Consider the following 18743-nt stretch of genomic DNA (forward strand, 5'->3'; position numbering starts at 1 on the left):
TACAAAGTCTTTCGGAATGGTGCCTCTCGCTTCGAAGAAGAGACCGGTAACTGTGATTTTTTCGTTGTTGTATTTCGCTGATAGGTACTGAATCATGGGCTCGTAGATTTTCTTTTTCTCTTCGTTCACTTCAGATGGTTGAGTGGCTGAGATTTCAAATCTGATCGTAGGATCAATTATTTCGGCTGTCTGTTAATTCCTATTTATAGCTATGATATCGATCCTACGATTGCTCCCACCATCAGCAATACAATGAACTTCCTCGTGAACGTCTAGATTTTTGGATCGAAGTGCATCTGCGATCATAGAACGTATGATGTTATGACGTTTTATTCTGAGTACTTCTCCCTGTGGGCAACTCCCAAGTACATGTGGTAAAGTTTCATACTCACTGCAGTGCCTTCAGTGGGTTGTGCCTGTAGAGCGACCAGAGAGAGAACGTACTGGTTCCACCATCGCAATCATAATAGTAACACTACTATACTGATTCTATTGAAGTGTTTGTGATCTAACAGTGTAACTCTATTTGAAATTTAATATTTAAATCAGTGATATCAATATAATATAATTAGTAGTATTATGATGCAAAGAATGTAATGAAAAATTATATTGTTATTATACAGACTTAACTGTTGGTTATTATAAACTACACTCTAGACTAGAGCAGTCATGTCAATTGATGCCCATAGGCGCAAGCGCGCGCTTTAGAGCTCAGAAGAGCCTGAGCGCTTTATAGCGGGAAGGAAAGAGATAGACGAAAGAGGTAGTACGAGTATATGCCGCTTGGCCGAGCTATATACAGGGATGGCTAGCACTGATTCTATGGATAAAGAAAAGAGAACTTATTAAACCTGTGTCCATGTTAATTTTCAGATTTGTCTGAGAAGTATAAGTGCATTATAAGAATGTAAGTTTTAGTTTTAATGCTCATTTTCTACAAGCTTGCTTTTTTTTATTCAAAAGGAATATTTTTTAAAGCATTTTTACGGAAAAGTGACATTTTCAGATATGTTTATTTTGTAGCTTTACAGGTAATGAAACAATGTTTTCGTAAATCTGATATATCGTAAATACGTATTATTGAACATAGTATAATTATTGAGAAACGCTATGGTCAAAATTCTTACAGTGATCATTGATTTATTGTCATGCTGAAGATATGTTTTTAAAATTTAGAAAATATTTGCATGGAAGATGTTTGTAAGAAATGAATTAACAAAGAAAGTACTGTTACATAATAAACAAAAGATATGTGCCCATGTGTTGTAACAACTTCTGCTCTATAGCTTCAGCAGATTTAAGAAAATAATTTAATATTCTGATGATAGGAAGTTGCGCACCAATATTACCTTAAAAGTATAATGCGATAAGAGTTTTGTTATGTAATATTAGTTACAGTTAAAACATATACAGTACCTAGGTAACTTTGCTTTATACTATAATGTTGTTTTGATTACTTTTGCAAGGCTAAAGATATCATCTTTCATTGGGATATCAATTTCTTTATGAATAATGTGGTTCATTCACTTAGTACTGTATAATAAAATTGTACTATTATGGAGTTTATGTGAATATTCATTTTTAACTTGTTATTATGTTATTAACGTTTATTATGTTATTATGTTGGGGGATTTCAATGCTAAAGTAAGACGGGAGGATATTTTTAAACCAACAATAGGAAAAGAGAGCCTACACGTAAGTAGTAATGACAATGGAGTTAGGTTAGTCAACTTTGCCACATCAAAAAATTTAATTGTCAAGAGTACAACATTCCCCCATAAGGATATACATAAATATACGTGGACTTCTCCAGACGGAATGACACATAACCAGATAGATCACATCTTGGTAGATAAAAGAAGGCACACTAGTATAGTAGACATTCGAACTTTCAGGGGGGCAGACTGTAATTCTGACCATTATTTGGTAATTGGAGAATTATGAGAAAGACTATCAGTAGCCAAGCGAGTAGAGCAACAAGCTAATATTAGTAGATTCAATATTTTGAAATTAAAGGACGAGGAAACTAAGCAACGTTATCAGGTTGAAATTTTAAATAGGTTTGCTGCTTTAGCAACTGCTGACGAAGCTGAGGAAGAGTTAGATGTTAATAGCGTGTGGGACAATATCCGAGATAATATCAAAATTGCAGCTGAGCAGAGCATAGGTTATCATGAAACTAAGAAAAAGAAACCATGGTTTGATGAACATTGTTCCATTGTCGTAGATAAAAGGAAACAGGCAAAATTGAAATTCTTACAGAATCCAATTGAAGAGAACAGAGATAATTATTTCAATAAAAGACGGAAAGCAAGTCGTACACTTAGGAATAAAAAGAGAGATTACTTGAAGGAAAAACTGAATGAGGTAGAAACAAATAGTAAGAATAAAAATATTCGAGATTTATATAAGGGTATAAAGGAAATGTTATTTTATTGGGTTATTTTACGACGCTGTATCAACATCTAGGTTATTTAGCGTCTGAATGATATGAAGGTGATCATGCAGGTGAAATGAGTCCGGGGTCCAGCACCGAAAGTTACCCAGCATTTTCTCGTATTGGGTTGAGGGAAAACCCCGGAAAAAACCTCAACCATGTAACTTACCCCGACCGGGATTCGTACCCGGGCCACCTGGTTTCGCAGCCAGACGCGCTGACCGTTACTCCACAGGTGTGGACGGTATAAAGGAAATTAAAAACGGATATCCGACAAGGGTAAACGTGATCAAGGATGAGAATGGTGGTTTTCTTGAGACTCTCATTCAATCCTGAACAGATGGAAAAACTATTTTGGGCAACTACTAAATATACATAGACCAAATAGAAATGATCAGGACGAAATTGAAATACAAACGGCTGAGCCATTCATACCGGAACCCACACTTTCTGAAGTCGAAATAGCGATAGAAAATCTGAAAAAGTACAAGTCTCCAGGTATTGATCAAATTCCAGCAGAATTAATACAAGAGGGTGGAAGGGCATTATCTAGCGAAATTTATAAACTTGTACTTGCAATTTGGGAAAAGAAAATTGTACCAGAACAATGGAACGAGTCCATAATCGTACGTATTTTTAAGCAGGGGGACAAGACTAACTGTGGTAACTTTCGAGGAATATCACTTTTCTTGACGTCGTACAAAATGTTGTCGAATATCCTTTTGAGAAGATTAACTCCATATGTAGATGAAATTAATAGGGATCATCAGTGTGGTTTTAGGCGTAATAGATCGACTATTGATCAGATTTTTTGTATTCGACAGATATTGGAGAAAACATGGGAGTATAAGGGTACAGTACATCAGCTATTCATAGTAGAGCTCTATATAGAGCTCTAATTCATAGATTTAAAAAAGGCATATGACTCGGTTAAGAGAGAAGTTTTGTATAATATTCTTATTGAATTTGGTATTCCCAAGAAACTAGTTCGATTAATTAAAATGTGTCTTAGTGAAACTTACAGAAAAGTCCGTATAGGCCAGTTTCTATCTGATACTTTTCCAATTCACTGCGGGCTAAAGCAAGGAGATGCACTATCACCTTTACTTATTAACTTCGCTCTAGAATATCCCATTAGGGAAGTTCAGGATAACAGAGAGGGTTTGGAGTTGAATGGGTTAAATCAGCTTCTTGTCTATGCGGATGACGTGAATATGCTAGGAGAAAATCCACAAACGATTAGGGAAAACGCGGAAATTCTTGTTGAAGCAAGTAAAGCGATAGGGTTGGAAGTAAATCCCGAAAAGACTAAGTATATGATTATGTCTCGTGACCAGAATATTGTACGAAATGGAAATATAAAAATTGAAGATTTATCCTTCGAAGAGGTGGAAAAATTCAAATATCTTGGAGCAACAGTAACACACATAAATGACACTCGGGTGGAAATTAAACGCAGAAGAAATATGGGAAATGCGTGTTATTATTCTGTTGAGAAGCTTTTGTCATCTAGTCTTCTGTCGAAAAATCTGAAAGTTAGAATTTATAAAACAGTTATATTACCGGTTCTTCTGTATGGTTGTGAAACTTGGACTCTCACTTTGAGAGAGGAACAGAGATTAAGGGTGTTTGAAAATAAGGTTTTTAGGAAAATATTTGGAGCTAAGAGGGATGAAGTTACACGAGAATGGAGAAAGTTACACAACGCAGAGCTGCACGCATTGTATTCTTCACCTGACATAATTAGGAACATAAAATCCAGACGTTTGAGATGGGCAGGACATGTAGCACGTATGGGCGAATCCAGAAATGCATATAGAGTGTTAGTTGGGAGGCCGGAGGGAAAATGAACTTTGAGGAGGCCGAGACGTAGATGGGAAGATAATATTAAAATGGATTTGAGGGAGGTGGGATATGATGGTAGAGACTGGATTAATCTTGCTCAGGATAGGGACTAATGGCGGGCTTATATGAAGGCGGCAATGAACCTCCAGGTGCCTTAAAAGCCAGTAAGTAAGTAAACGTTTAAAACACAACTGCAATATTAAGAAATTGGTGTTAGTACTTTTCTTTTGCAGCCAAATAGAAAATATCAAACAGAAAGAAGCTATATAAAAATAACGACATAAAATTTTACGTTCCGTTTGAAGTTTGTGCACCACTGTTTTCTTAATCCAACAGGCTGCTTATTCATATAACTTACGTAATCCTTCCTCCTTCCATACCTAGCGCTTAATGTCCGCGCACGGTATCAAGATCAGAAAAATGCGCTTGCTTTGACATCACTGCTCTAGAGTTATTATCCCCTATTGCAAAAATTTAAGTCACTATTGCGTTCAACTACACATCTGTTTTATATGAGAAGAAGTCATTATTCTGTATTATCAAATATGTCCACGTAATCATTTATATTGGAGAATAAAATAACCACTGCAACAATAGAAAATACGCGTAAAAATGTCTTATGAACGGTTTATTGGAATAAATCAAATTACAAATAAGTAAATCGAAAATATGCTCCTATATTCTCTCCTATTAAAAACACTGGCATTAGCACTCGCGCGGATTACATTGTAATCCACTCTAAAAACGTATTCAGTACTACAGCAGATGTTAACCACAGTCATTATTTTCAAGTCCTTAAATTTAATATGGATCTACAACTTGCTGTTCTATTAGTTTTTATTATCATCTTTAACTCTGTTCTGCTTTTAATATTGATCTTGAGAGAATTACTCCACAAGTGAATCTCATAATACCTGACTATAGTTTTAAAATAGTGCTAAATAAATAGAATTAACTTAATAAAAAGACAAAATAGTGATTAAATTTCATAGCAAACTCTATTCTACACAATGTCTTGATAATGTATATCTTACTGAACTGTGCATGATGCTCGAAAGAAAATAGATAAACTCTGAGAACATTAGGTAATAATTATGTACTTTATTGATTGTGATATCTGTATTTTTGTAGGAAATATGAAGAGTTTAGAGACATAGTGGGCCAAGCGCCATATATTAAAAATGGAGAAAACAAGGGTTAAAATTGAGTACCACAACTTAATTAAACATACAGCAAGTAATATAAAGTATGCACATTAAAACTAAATGATAATAGGCCTATGTCAATTTTCATTAAACTATGCTATTCAGTTAACTTTAATCCTTGCTTTCTCAGTTTTTAATAAATGGGCGCTTGGCCCACTGTGACTCTGAACCCTTCATATAACATTGCACACTCAATTCTCATAAAGAAAAAAAAAAGAGTTAGAATATGGAGTGAAATGAGAAGTAAGGGTCTCTGTAGAGTGTAGAGGGAAGATGCAGAGATAGGTCGCAAACATGAAAACAAAAGAAACCTGCGTCATTTAAACGAAGGAAAGCGGAACACGAAGGCGTCCATTGATGTGAATAAAGCGCTACAATGCTCAGTGGTGTGCAAACAATAATCACTAGGTGTGGCGCGACGGATTCAAGGAGACATACAACATCGCTGGAATAACACTGAAACAATCTGAACATCATCAGATCTCTGTTTGTTCTACAGTGTGTTCGAAATAACTTGTAACGACTCAAATAACAGATGTTCATAAGTGAAAATGATAGAGAACTTAGCTTCAATAGAAATTTAATTAAATATCTGATAAATGAATGTTTACTTAGTTACATATTATCTAACGCCTTACATTTATTCGTGCATGTTTTGCGAGATTAAATTAGTTAATATTAAACAATAATGTTAAAACATAATATAGGCCCTAAAAATATCTCGATTTACAAGCAAAACACATTGAATAAAAATATTGCTTCTGACAAGGAATATATTTGACCTCGAACACTTAGAACCGCACAAAAATATGCTTAGTATATAAATCACTTATAAAAAACCAGTGGTATGAGTCATTGCCATACAAAACTGCGCGTCTTACCACGAGATACATTTGAATGATCACCTATTCAAGATCTAGGACAGGCCTGCAGAACCCGTAAGTAGGGGAAATATGACGTCAGCCTCACTCCACTTCTATTGGGGATGATCGAATTCCGCGTAGAGTTTTTTATATTCTTTTCCCGTGTAAGGTTCATCAGTGGCGGCACTGTAATTTTCAAACAGGATTGTAATAAATTCATTGTATTTATAATGGGTTATCTCGTTTCAAGGTTTAGAATTATGCTAGATTTCCTGTCGGTAGTTTCTTTGAGATTTCTTTGCACCTATTGTAGCCTGCTTTAGATTTTCGAAAACTTTCCTCCTATCATCCCTACGGAAACACAAATGTATAGCATTTAAGTAATGAAGCTTGAAAGTCACTATTAATTCCAATCCAAACTGAACACAACGAGTGACGTCCTTAATTGAACAGTATATAAATAAATAATCAGTATGCAGTTCATAATAATTAACTTACCCGAAAGTTTGTGCATTACATAATTCTTAATATGAGCTTTGTTGAAATGTGATTTAATATTGAAATGACGAGTAGAAATAAATTGGATGGGACACAGTAAACAAGCAACTCTTTGGTCTTCAACAACAAAATAATCATATTCCTATTTCCTTTGGAAGTAGTATTTCTTCACGGATTTAAATTTTTCCATGTTCCAGTTATCTTTAAACTGCAGTAAGCGTATTGTGTATTTTTTTTACTTATTTTTATATATTTATTTATTTGGCTGGAGTTTGTTACAATGTTGAATGACAGCATTGGCATCCGGTCATATAGCAATCACTTTCTTATCAACGTACAATTTATTTATCGTCCTATTACTAGTAAAACCAGTTAAGACCAGTAATGCAAGTTTTGTAAAAATAGGAATTAAAACTTTATTAATGCACGAAAAATCATAATAAATTCTTCAAATAAAGTAATTGGTTTGTTGCCTGCATGCAACATTTCGAAATTATTTCATTTTAGTAGAATACAGAGCACGGAAAGGTAAGTCATGGTCTGTACTTAACTTATTTTACACGAAAAGTGGACTTAATAGGTTTTACTAGTAATAGGACGATCAATACAAAGCTAGACCTTTTTACATTATATGCACACATACATTTTAAAATTTATTTCACATTTTACTTTATTTCCCTCATTCATTTTTCTCTTACTTTCTAAAGGCATGTTCCTAAGGATTTTATTATCTGTTCATTTATAATTCTTGATAGCGTATTGTATACCTGCTGCCGCGAGAATGAATGTTGATGCAGCCGAGCGTAACTATAATAACGCCATGACCGCACTGGTAGAAAAGGTGGGTGGGGTAAGAAGGGATAGTAAAGCAGTCGCTCTGAGGAGCTACAGTTCTGCAGGTCTGCCCTTGTGTATAGGAATGAACTCGTTTATATTGTTGAATTTATCGGATATGGCAATCAATGTAATTTCCGTTCCATCAAATTCTTTCGTTTACTGCTAATGCAGGTCGAATATAGAAGTTACATGAAAAAACTTTATTTGGTGAATTTTTATTACTATACTGCTAGTATAGGAAATTAAAAACAAACACTGAAAATATCTTAGTTTTGTAGTGTGGAGTAGTAGAAACTCGATGTGATCACTTGGAGAGCTGTGGTCCCACCCAACCCGATCTAAATAGGTTCCTTACTTATATAGGAAAATCGTCGTACTTGAAGGAAGAAGGCGGCCATATTCCGTCGTTGTGACGTTATTTGAGGTGGAGTAGGAGAATGATTGCAGTGTCGCCAACTGTGGTAACCATTCATATTATCTTACACACCTAAAAAAACCTAATCTAACCTAACGTGCTACACACCTATTGTAACATTCCTAACGTTTAGCACACCTGTTGTAACATTCCTCACAGTTTCATTTCGTTTGCCGATATTGGCATCCCTGCTCCGCCTATAGCCTCAAGAGTCATCTAATGGAAGTGAAGTGAAACTGCGACTCTGTTTATTACGTTTACGAAGTTGTTTCTGTGTTATCTGCAAGAATTATTGTGTCATTGTAGTGATAATTGCATTTATATTGTACAATAAAAATTTAAATGTGTCGTGGCTGAGATAAAAGTTGTTCTAAATTGATTTCCAGCGCCACAATCCCAGTGATAAACGTGTGAATATTAGTTAGGAGTCCGTTGGAAGTGGCAATAGAGTAATAAAAATGGACCCTTAATTTAAAATTGAAATTGCTTACTTAGCGTCTTTTAAAACACGCGGTCTATTAAAAAGAACTATTGGTAGGTTCTAATATACTCCCAGTAATATGAATTTAAGTATACTATAACATTAATTTACAAGAAACGTTGAAATTACACACTTTTCACGATTACTCACCAGAAATCTTTTTCCGTTGCAGCAATAAGCCATTGCCCGATTGCACTACAGCTCCGAATGTTGTTGCCGTTCCGTATCATAATCCTTGACAATGTTCTGCTTTTCCTTCAGGCTACATCTCTATGGAAGAGTTCTCCGACGCATGCGCACTACTGGGAGAACATCTGCCACAGATTCCACCCGATCAGCTGGTCGACATCTGTCGAAGCATGGACATAAACAAGGACGGGCTCGTCGACCTGAACGAGTTTCTGGAGACGTTCCGGCTAGTGGACATGGAGCATGAGGACAGACCCGACGGCGAGGATTCGTCCCCTGACGAGGACACACACAGACTGGAGTAGACGCCACGTCACGCTTGAGTGACGTGTTCATTATCAAGCACAGAGGCTCATATGACACAGAGTTACAATGTCGCGTTTTATTATCTAGAGCAGCAACCTTAAAGAGAAGCGCTACTCAGTTTTGTAACTTCTATTATTTTCATTGTATCATCCTGAAAATAATACATACCGTAAACATTGCTAAACCTCATGCTCCAACATATCCATATACAGGGTGTATCACGAGGTTTTCTCCCGGTTTATTGAGGTGATTCCTGGTGTTATTTGGAACAACAAATGTAAATACAGTAATGGGGTGACATTCATAATTAAGAAGTTATGGCAATTTGAAAAAAAGCAGAAAAAAACTTTTGTGCGAGATCGTGCGTATTTGCTTGGTTTCCGCACAAAACCAATCCGCGGAAAGTCTAAAATTCCACATTCAGTATTCCCAACCTAATACACATACTGAAACAATTTCCCTCTTCTTACCGCTTAAGTGACATATTGATTTTACTGCTTTAGGCTTTTAACATATTATTTTTAGAGACGTTCAATATAGTAATAATTATAAATTGGGAACTTACCACTGCAATTTCACCTAAATTGCACTGTTAATTATTGTTATTAAATATTTCCAAAAATTAAGTAAACTCTACAACTCCATTAAAGTTACTGCATTCGTGATGCAAGTAACATTAAGGAAGCCGTGAAAAAATCAACAAGATTCCAGACTCAACATAGACTGGGGGAAAAAAAGACAGACTTATTTCACGGCCTGCTGGAGTATAGTAAACACAGAAAATATTTCAAAGCAACAAAGTTGAAGATAGATATTTTTGTTTTGCAAATTTGCAGTCATTGAACAGAAACCAAGATGGAGATTTAATTGCAACTAATTAGAAATTCCACTTTCAGGTATGTAATAAAGGATCTTCGCACAAAATAATGTACAATACACGAGCGGTATGTTTTCTTTCAATTCTCGGAAATTAAAAAAGCTCAACTACATTTCGCTTTTTCAAACTTTTCCTCGAATATGAAAACTTCAACATACCGCTCTTGTAACGCATATTACTATTTATTTGAGGATGTCACTGACAAAAATGGAAATCATAGTTAGAATATAAACAAGTGTTTCATTTTGTACCAGTCTCTTGCATGTACAGTGTATTTAAAGTAAATGTTCAAAATTTCCTCCCTGCATCTGAAGGCAAAGATTCGCAAGGATGTGCACCGCGCATGTAGCAGTTCGTAAATTCACAAGTAAACAGGGACTGCAGTATCAACAACGTGTTCTTGCTATGAAAACGTACCACTCGCTTTGGCTTATGTACTGCTTACTGTTTTATCGTTACAGTCCTCCTCCCCCCACACATCGTTAGTCCTGCGCAAACATGTCTAGCGCTACATACACCATGGCGTGTTTCGAAATTCTGTTGTAATTCCTTAATTATGAATGTCACCCCATTACCGTATTTACATTTTTTGTTCCAAATAACACCAGGAATCACCTCCATAAACCGGGGGGATACCTCGTGATACACTCTGTATAATATATTTTATGTTGAAAAATGTATTCAGAAAAATATTTATTTAAAAATAATTACCTGCTAGCCTATTTCTAATGGCCATTTATTTGAGCCTGGCATAAAAGACTACCTATAATAAAATGCTGCATTAATTTTTTTTCCTGTCTACGTACTCATTAGCAAAAATGTTTAACTTTGATATTTTTTAATGTCAAACATTTTTATTAATATGGTCACGCCATTAATTACACAGGGTTGCGAAATTAAATTTTGGTTTCAGGCTTTTAATATCGAAGGTTGATTTTGATTAATTGTTGGCTTCTGTTGAAGGATCTGAAGTCAGATTTTTCCTATCACGTAAGAAAAAAATTGTATAATGATTTGAAGCATTGGCATATTTATAGCTCCAATCATGCAATATTAAAGACACATTCATAATGAAAATTAAACATAACCGTAACATAAACACAGAAGTTTGCGGTCAGGTTATCAAATGGGATCATTCACAATGATTCACATACACATTGACATAAACATTGCCGTTAGACGTTAACATAAAAGTTTGCAAACTCTAAACTTTCATGCTTATGCTTACGTGATTTGCAAACAGTACACAATCGTGCAGCGCTGATGTATACGACAGAATATGAGGAAATGGCGCCGTTGTTATGTTTCCTTGGTTACCAAGTATCTTTGCGGTTATGTTTATGTTTCCATCGTGAATGTTATTGATTTTACCGTAACGTTTACATCTTTAAGTTAACGCTTACGTTATGTTTAATTTTCATTGCGAATGAGCCTTAACACATTTAAATACATGTCAAGTAATCTTTGAAAATGTCTATACAGTAAACAAAATCAAATAGCACTATCTTGTTCATATTCACAATTTAGGTTCAACTCATTCCAAGTTTCATGCAGACACTTTCAATACCGCTTTCACTTCATCAGAAAGTTCCGTCTTTGAGATTGTCTTCTATGTTGCAGCTCCAATTGTCTCTTTTCATAGACCAACAGTAGTCATATCATCCCACCTGCCTTGATAACGCTTTTCTATTTCTTTCATGTCTTGATGAATCCCTTCTCCGTGTTGTTCGCTGTAATCTCCAAGACAATCAGGAAAGAAATCAAAATGGCTATGAGCGAAATGGATTTTAATGCCCATATTGCATCATAAATTTTACATAGCTACCAACATTTTCTACAATGTTTTTTAAGTCTGTAATGTTTCCTATTCCTGAAGTCGCCATCATTAGATCGATTTGAAATAACCTGATACGATTACACATATACATTTCACTTCAAAATTATCATATGACTGTAATGCTTCTGTGTACTTCTAGACAACTCGAGAAGTATCGATTGTTCACAATCGATCGTGTTCAATCAATTTAGGATAGATTATATCAATTACAGTATAAGATTACGCGCAAAATTTAAATATAGCGAACTTAATAAATTACATAAAAACTGTGGGTGTTTGATGAAAACGGATTTCATTTTTACAGAGAGCATGAAAAAGTCATTCAAAATTATCCTTCATCATGTAAAGTACTAAAATATGGTAACCCTGTGTTATAGTAGGCCTTGGATGACTGAATGAAGATATGTTTAAAAGAAAGCAGCTTGGAATCCAGCCAGCCGTGATAAAACATAAAAAGGAAACAATTTAATGTGTCATCATAATGAATTCATTATTATCCATAAACAAATGGGAGTGATTAATAAATGAGGGAGTCATCGGCGTAGCTCAGGCGGTAGTGCGTTTGCCTGCTGATTCGGAATTTCACTCGGACGTGGATTCGATTCCCGCTTGGGCTGATTACATGGTTAGGTTTATCGGAGGTTTTCCCCAACCGTAAGGCGAACGTCAGGTAATATATGGCGAATCCTCCGCCTCGTCCTCCAAATACCGTCTCATTATCATCAATTCGATTGACGCTAAATAACTCAATAGTTGATACAGTGACGTTAAATAACCAAGTAAAAGGTAACAAATAATACATTAGGGTAATATAAAGATAGTTTAATTTTAAAGTGCTTAACTATGATATTAATTTTCAAATGAATCCAATTCTCGTAATGACGTAATATTATTCGTTACGCTTAAAACAAGTCGTTTCAACCATCACTTGCATTGTTATCTCGAGACTACAGTAAGACTCGTGGAATAAGAAAGCAATTATGTAGGCTTAGTAATTAGCGAGAAACCTCGCCTTGCTAAATTTAAATTCAGGGAGTATAAAGACAGATATGAAAAAATATAGGCTATATATAAAAATTTAATTTCAAATCCGAAACCACTTTACAATCCCAACCATGCTCACAATAACAATCACGAACAGAATAAGCATTTCACGCAATTACAGGCATACCATGAATTCTGTACAACTTTTTTTAAATTTTCAATATCATAAAAAATTCAGCTTTCTTAATACCTATCAGATCATATATAAACCGAAATTATACGTTTTATGCACAGCTCCGTCAGGGAATAGGGATTATATAGAATGGACAGTGAGCGAATTTCTCTGTTAGGTTTTTCTGTGTTCATGCGCTCCATCGGCGTTTAGTCCTACTTACAAGCGCCAGAGGTTAGTGTAATCGAGCACACGCAAGAGTTCCTCGATAATAATTGAATACAAAAGTTGAGACACAGGATCCAAACATCGCCTACCTTATTACCTCGTACATAATCCAGTAACGGCTTTGCTTAAAATACATTCAAGTTAACAGCTTTTCCTTATTTCTCAGTGATAAACTAGCTATAATAATAATAATTTTTAAGTTTTATATACTGTATAATAAATTATATTATAAAATAATGTAATACATTAAAATTATGTATCAAATTCGTTTAATATTTGTATGCAATATATAGGCATACAGTTTTACTCATGGGAATTTTGTTTTTCCATTATTAGCGCTATCAAATCATTACATATTTTAATTGCTGATGAGGTAAACGTCTCAACTCTCATTGTCAAGCAACTCTAAAGTGTAGACATTACAGATAATGACGAATTTATTATTTCATTGGTCCAATTAATTTTGAGTACATAACGTAGGCCTACCTAGATGTATTAATAATGTATGTGTTATATTTCCGCTGGGCCGACTGCTAGCTGGTATGATGTCAGCGTCACCTCTAGGGTAAAAGCAGAATCTCACGCTCAAGCTGTTTGAAGGTCATTGAAATCAGTCATGCTACATCAAAGGTACCGACGCGAAGTGTCCATACTTATAATTCTCCATACGCTGGCTCCGTTGTCAATGTGTGTGGAAAGTTTCATTTTTCGAAGATAAGCCATTCAGGAGTTATCTTATTTGTAATACGTTAAAATATGAAAAATTAGATTTATCGTTAAAAAGACTTCAAATTATAATGTGTAGGCTATACTGAATATTGTAACTACAAATATTGGGCAAATGCATTTCTCACCTCACCACAAGCTTCTTATTTAATTTCTACCTAATTACAATTAAAGTTATAATTTTCAGACGAAAAATAAGAATGAAAATACTCACTATTGAAAGTTTTACTTGCAATAAACACAATCTGCTTTGTTTACTAACGATCTAAGGCATGAAGTCGCATGTTCTCTATGAATACCGTGTTATTCTCTGCTTCGCAGATGAATATGGTGCTAAAATTGACACTGCTAACATACACCGTCCTTAAAAGTAATATACAGAGTGTTTCCGAGGTGGTGTTACAAACTTTCAGGGATAATGGCGAAGTACACATGTATCAATTTGAGATAAAGAACCGTGGTCCGGAAATGACCGAGTCGAAAGTTACAAGCAAAAATAGTTGTATGGAAATGAAATAATTTTATTCCTCTGTACACCTTATTTATGTGTATTTATCTGTACATCTTACACATAATGTATTCATCTGACGTTGTTTACGTTGTCTACTTACAGTATTCCATTCAGTGCGCTGTCTGAGGGACGGGGACAGGAAACTACACTAAAGCAATGCAGATAGCGTAATGTGTAACGGAATGATCGGTCCTGATATTCACGTTTGTAGACAGCAGTGTATGTGTACAAGTTGCAGTGTCCAGTCGATCAGTCCTAGTGAAATGAAGGAGGACACGTGAGCGGAATAAGCAGACCTGATTTTCGAATACGGATGAGCCAATGGGAACAGTAGACAAGCTCACAGATTGTATCGGGTCAGTACCCACGTAGGAGACATCCGGCACAAACTATCTTTCCACGACTGTTCCAAAGATTAAGGGAAGGAGGGCACGTGATGTCAAATTACAATTCCATTTCCACACAACTATTTTTGATTATAACTTTCGACTCAGTCATTTCCGGACCATGGTTCCTTATCTCAAATTGATACATGTGCTCTTCGCCATCATCCCTGAAAGTTTGTAACACCACCTCGGAAACACCCTGTATAAGTTTAGAGAAACATATAACATAAACGTAAACGATGAGTTTGTTTAAATACTGAAGTGTAATGCAGCAGTTTTAAAGTTTTTTTTTTTTTTTTACTAATAGCGGGTACCAGACTGTTCGTTATTCACCCATATAAAACCAATTGTATTGACCAATTTATCGATAGAGTCATTGTCCAGGGTGCGCCACAGGTGGCTGATCTACACTACACCCGCGATGAGATGAGATGATAATGGATATTTGTTGGGTTGCCACAGGGGAACCGCTGCTCCCGAAGAAACCTCTGTATTACCTGGACTACGAGCTTTCCCAACACATGTTATAAAACGGGGGTTTACAGGATTTTAAGTCCAGAGCTCTAGCCACTAGATCACCATGACAGCGTTTTAAAGATCTTAAAACTAACAAACCTGGGATAGAGCTATCAATATTACATTTTCTCTGCTGTATTATTCAGGAAACCGTAGATTTTTTGGTATTGTATTAAGAAAAGAAGAAAATGACCAAAATTGGCCGAAAACTAAGTAGCGCACCTCTTTAAAACCTGTATTACTATTGAAATCAGGGAATATATTAAGGTATTTATTTGCTTTATTATTCTAAAAATATAAAGGTTGTAGTGTTTTTAAATAATTATTTATAACTATAAACGAATCTGTGATTCTGCTCGTATTCTATTAGGCCTATGGAATTTATAGTACACTTATTACAAGAATTTAATTTAAATATTGCATTAATTTTATTCTGAAAATCATTGTTAATGTTGGAGTTAATAACTTCGGATTCTAAGGTGAAAGATAAATATTCTGAGGCAGAGAACATTTAATTTCTTGTTTCTGTAATATACATTGAATCCCAGCGATCGTTCTCCGTATTTTTGTCTGCCGACCAGCGGCAAGTCACCCCTGATACGACCGCTGTTTACGTCCGCGAACTCACAGCTCTTCACCGGATTAATACGTAGAAAACACAAGTTGCGAAGATGCGAGTTCAACTGAATATTAAAGATGGTTAATTTTTCATCTCTCGGATATATAAACCTTCACAGTTTCCACATAACATAAATTGATTAACTATTTTTATAATCCTTTAATACCAATTACTTACTAAAATAATTTCTATCGCTTCTGAACTGAAAAATACGAAGATATTTTAATCATTATTAAAATTTAAATACTGTAATGTTAACATTACTATTTTATCACATAATATGCACTTAGTTTTCTGGTCAGATTTGATGAATCTGAAGAACTTTGAAATACAATATATGCATTTAAATTTAATGTACCGTAACTCTTGTTGTAATAATTATAATATTGTTCAATTTAATTTCAATTGAACCGGTTGCTATTTATTTATAGAAGGGATTTATTCTTCCAGATATAACTATGAGATAACACTACAAATGCATTACTACTATTTTCTCATATTTTCGTTTATTCTTAAAATTGTTGCTTCCAGATTGGCATAAAAACTCTCAATAGGAACACAATCAACCTCCTTATTACACATAAGGAGAGCTATACAGAAGATACAGAATAATGGAAAAAGAAACAGAACTATTTCGACAAATCTGGTCTAATGGAAGGTGATTCGTTTGAATATGAAAAAAAAAAAACAAATTATATTTATTATTCAATACTCTGTAAATGTAGTAAAAAATACGGAAATGTTGTCTTTTCCTGCTTGAAGTCTTAACATCATCAATATTGTGTACACGACATAAATCATAAGTTTGGCTAATTCTTTCCATATGTAATCTACCCAACATATCTGGCAAAATTTCTCCGAAATTGGCTTGGTTCTGAGATCAACAATACCCCTGAATTATTGTGCATACACACTGTCCTTCATGAAAACCTCAAACAGGAATATCGCGTGGGTTTAAGTCAGGTGATTTTGGAGGCCAGATTTTTGTCGTATCACGTTTGCTAAAACTGATATAAAAATGGTTTATTACACAACCGTAACTCATGGTAATCGCCTCTGATATCTTCTGGAGTTCGCTGTCACAACGAAACCAACAACGGTTACTATTACAGACATACTCTGATCAACATAGTGTGGCTTATAAACTTTTTTTTTCAAACATGTGTTACTGAAGTATCGGTGACTCGTATTTTGATGACTTCCGAACACACATGTACAATGAAATCGATATTGCACTGCTTATCGATTTCAAATTTAACAAACCACAAGATGCAATTCGCTTGTTCTTGTGCGAAATTTTTACCTCATACTTTATATATCACGCATGCGGGATATTGGGTACGAGTACAATGATTTGAAACTTTCGTATTTTGAGACATTGTTATTAAATTGGATTCCGTTTCATTTAGGATACATATTACAGGATTTATATTTTTAATAAACCCATAAAGATTTCCGGAACAGAGGTTAAGGATGTTTGAGAATAAGGTGCTCAGGAAAATAAACAACTTTTGATATTAATTTGAGCAAATGTAGTGAGACAAATTTGTGGTCTCCAAAGTCACCTGACAAACTCACGCGATATTCTTGTTTGAGGTTTTTTAACACAACGCAGAACTGCACGCATTGCATTCTTCACCTGACATAATTAGGAACATTAAATCAAGACGTTTAAGTTGGACAGGGTATGTAGCACGTATGGGAGAATCCAGAAATGCATATAGAGTGTTAGTTGGGAGGCTGAAGGGAAAAAGACCTTGGGAGGCCGAGACGTACTTGGGAGGATAATATTAAAATGGATTTGAGGGAGGTGGGATATAATAGAAGAGACTGGATTAATCTTGCTTAGGAAGGGACCGATGGCGGGCTTATGTGAGGGCGGCAATAAACCTCAAGCTACAAATAAATAAGTAAGGATTTTCGTGTATTTTTTTTCACTTAAAAGTTGAACTAATTTGAATTTTAGGAATTTAACCATATATGCACAAAGCTTTATATATTTTCGCTAAATACAGAGAATAGATATTCAATAAAATATTTCTCCTTCCTTAATAATAATGATAATAATAATAATAATAATAATAATAATAATAATAATAAAATAATAATAAATATAATAATAATGACGATAAAAGAGTAATGGAACGGAGAAAAATTCTCTCCGGCGCCGGGATTTGAACCCGGGTTTTCAGCTCTACGTGCTGATGCTTTATCCACTAAGCCACACCGGATACCCACCCCGGCGCCGGACAGAATCGTCTCAATTTAAGTTCCAACTCTTGGGTTTCCTCTAGCGGCCGCCCTCTGCACTACGTCATAGATGTCTACGAACATAGGACTGAAGTCCACACATGTGCTGAGGTGCACTCGTTATGAGTGACAAGTTGGCCGGGATCCGACGGAGAGAATTTTTCTCCGTTCCATTACTCTTTCATCGTATTATGACGCAGAATATCTGCATGGAAATATCATATGTACTTCGGTACATTATAATAATATATATGATATGCGTAAATCACTTCGTGATTTAAGACGGCGCTTATTCTGTCGGATCCCGGCCAACTTGTCACTCATAACGAGTGCACCTCAGCACATGTGTGGACTTCAGTCCTATGTTCATAGACATCTATGACGTAGTGCAGAGGGCGGCCACTAGAGGGAACCCAAGAGTTGGAACTTAAATTGAGACGATTCTGTCCGGCGCCGGGGTGGGTATCCAGTGTGGCTTAGTGGATAAAGCATCAGCATGTAGAGCTGAAAACCCGGGTTCAAATTCCGGCGCCGGAGAGAATTTTTCTCCGTTCCATTACT

General features: G+C 35.3%; 1 protein-coding gene across 1 annotated transcript in view; it reads left to right on the forward strand.

The window, feature by feature from the left end:
* The window catches only part of rdgC (retinal degeneration C), a 484209-nt gene extending 466039 nt beyond the window's left edge, over positions 1-18170 (forward strand). The window contains exon 16 of the mRNA XM_069835771.1: positions 8843-18170. Coding sequence (XP_069691872.1) covers positions 8843-9075 — 233 coding nt within the window. The 3' untranslated portion in view covers positions 9076-18170. The remainder of the gene's footprint in view (positions 1-8842) is intronic.
* The last annotated feature ends 573 nt before the right edge of the window (positions 18171-18743 follow it).

The sequence above is a fragment of the Periplaneta americana genome, chromosome 9 (genome assembly GCF_040183065.1).
Source record: "Periplaneta americana isolate PAMFEO1 chromosome 9, P.americana_PAMFEO1_priV1, whole genome shotgun sequence".
Classification (NCBI taxonomy): Eukaryota; Metazoa; Arthropoda; class Insecta; order Blattodea; family Blattidae; genus Periplaneta; species Periplaneta americana.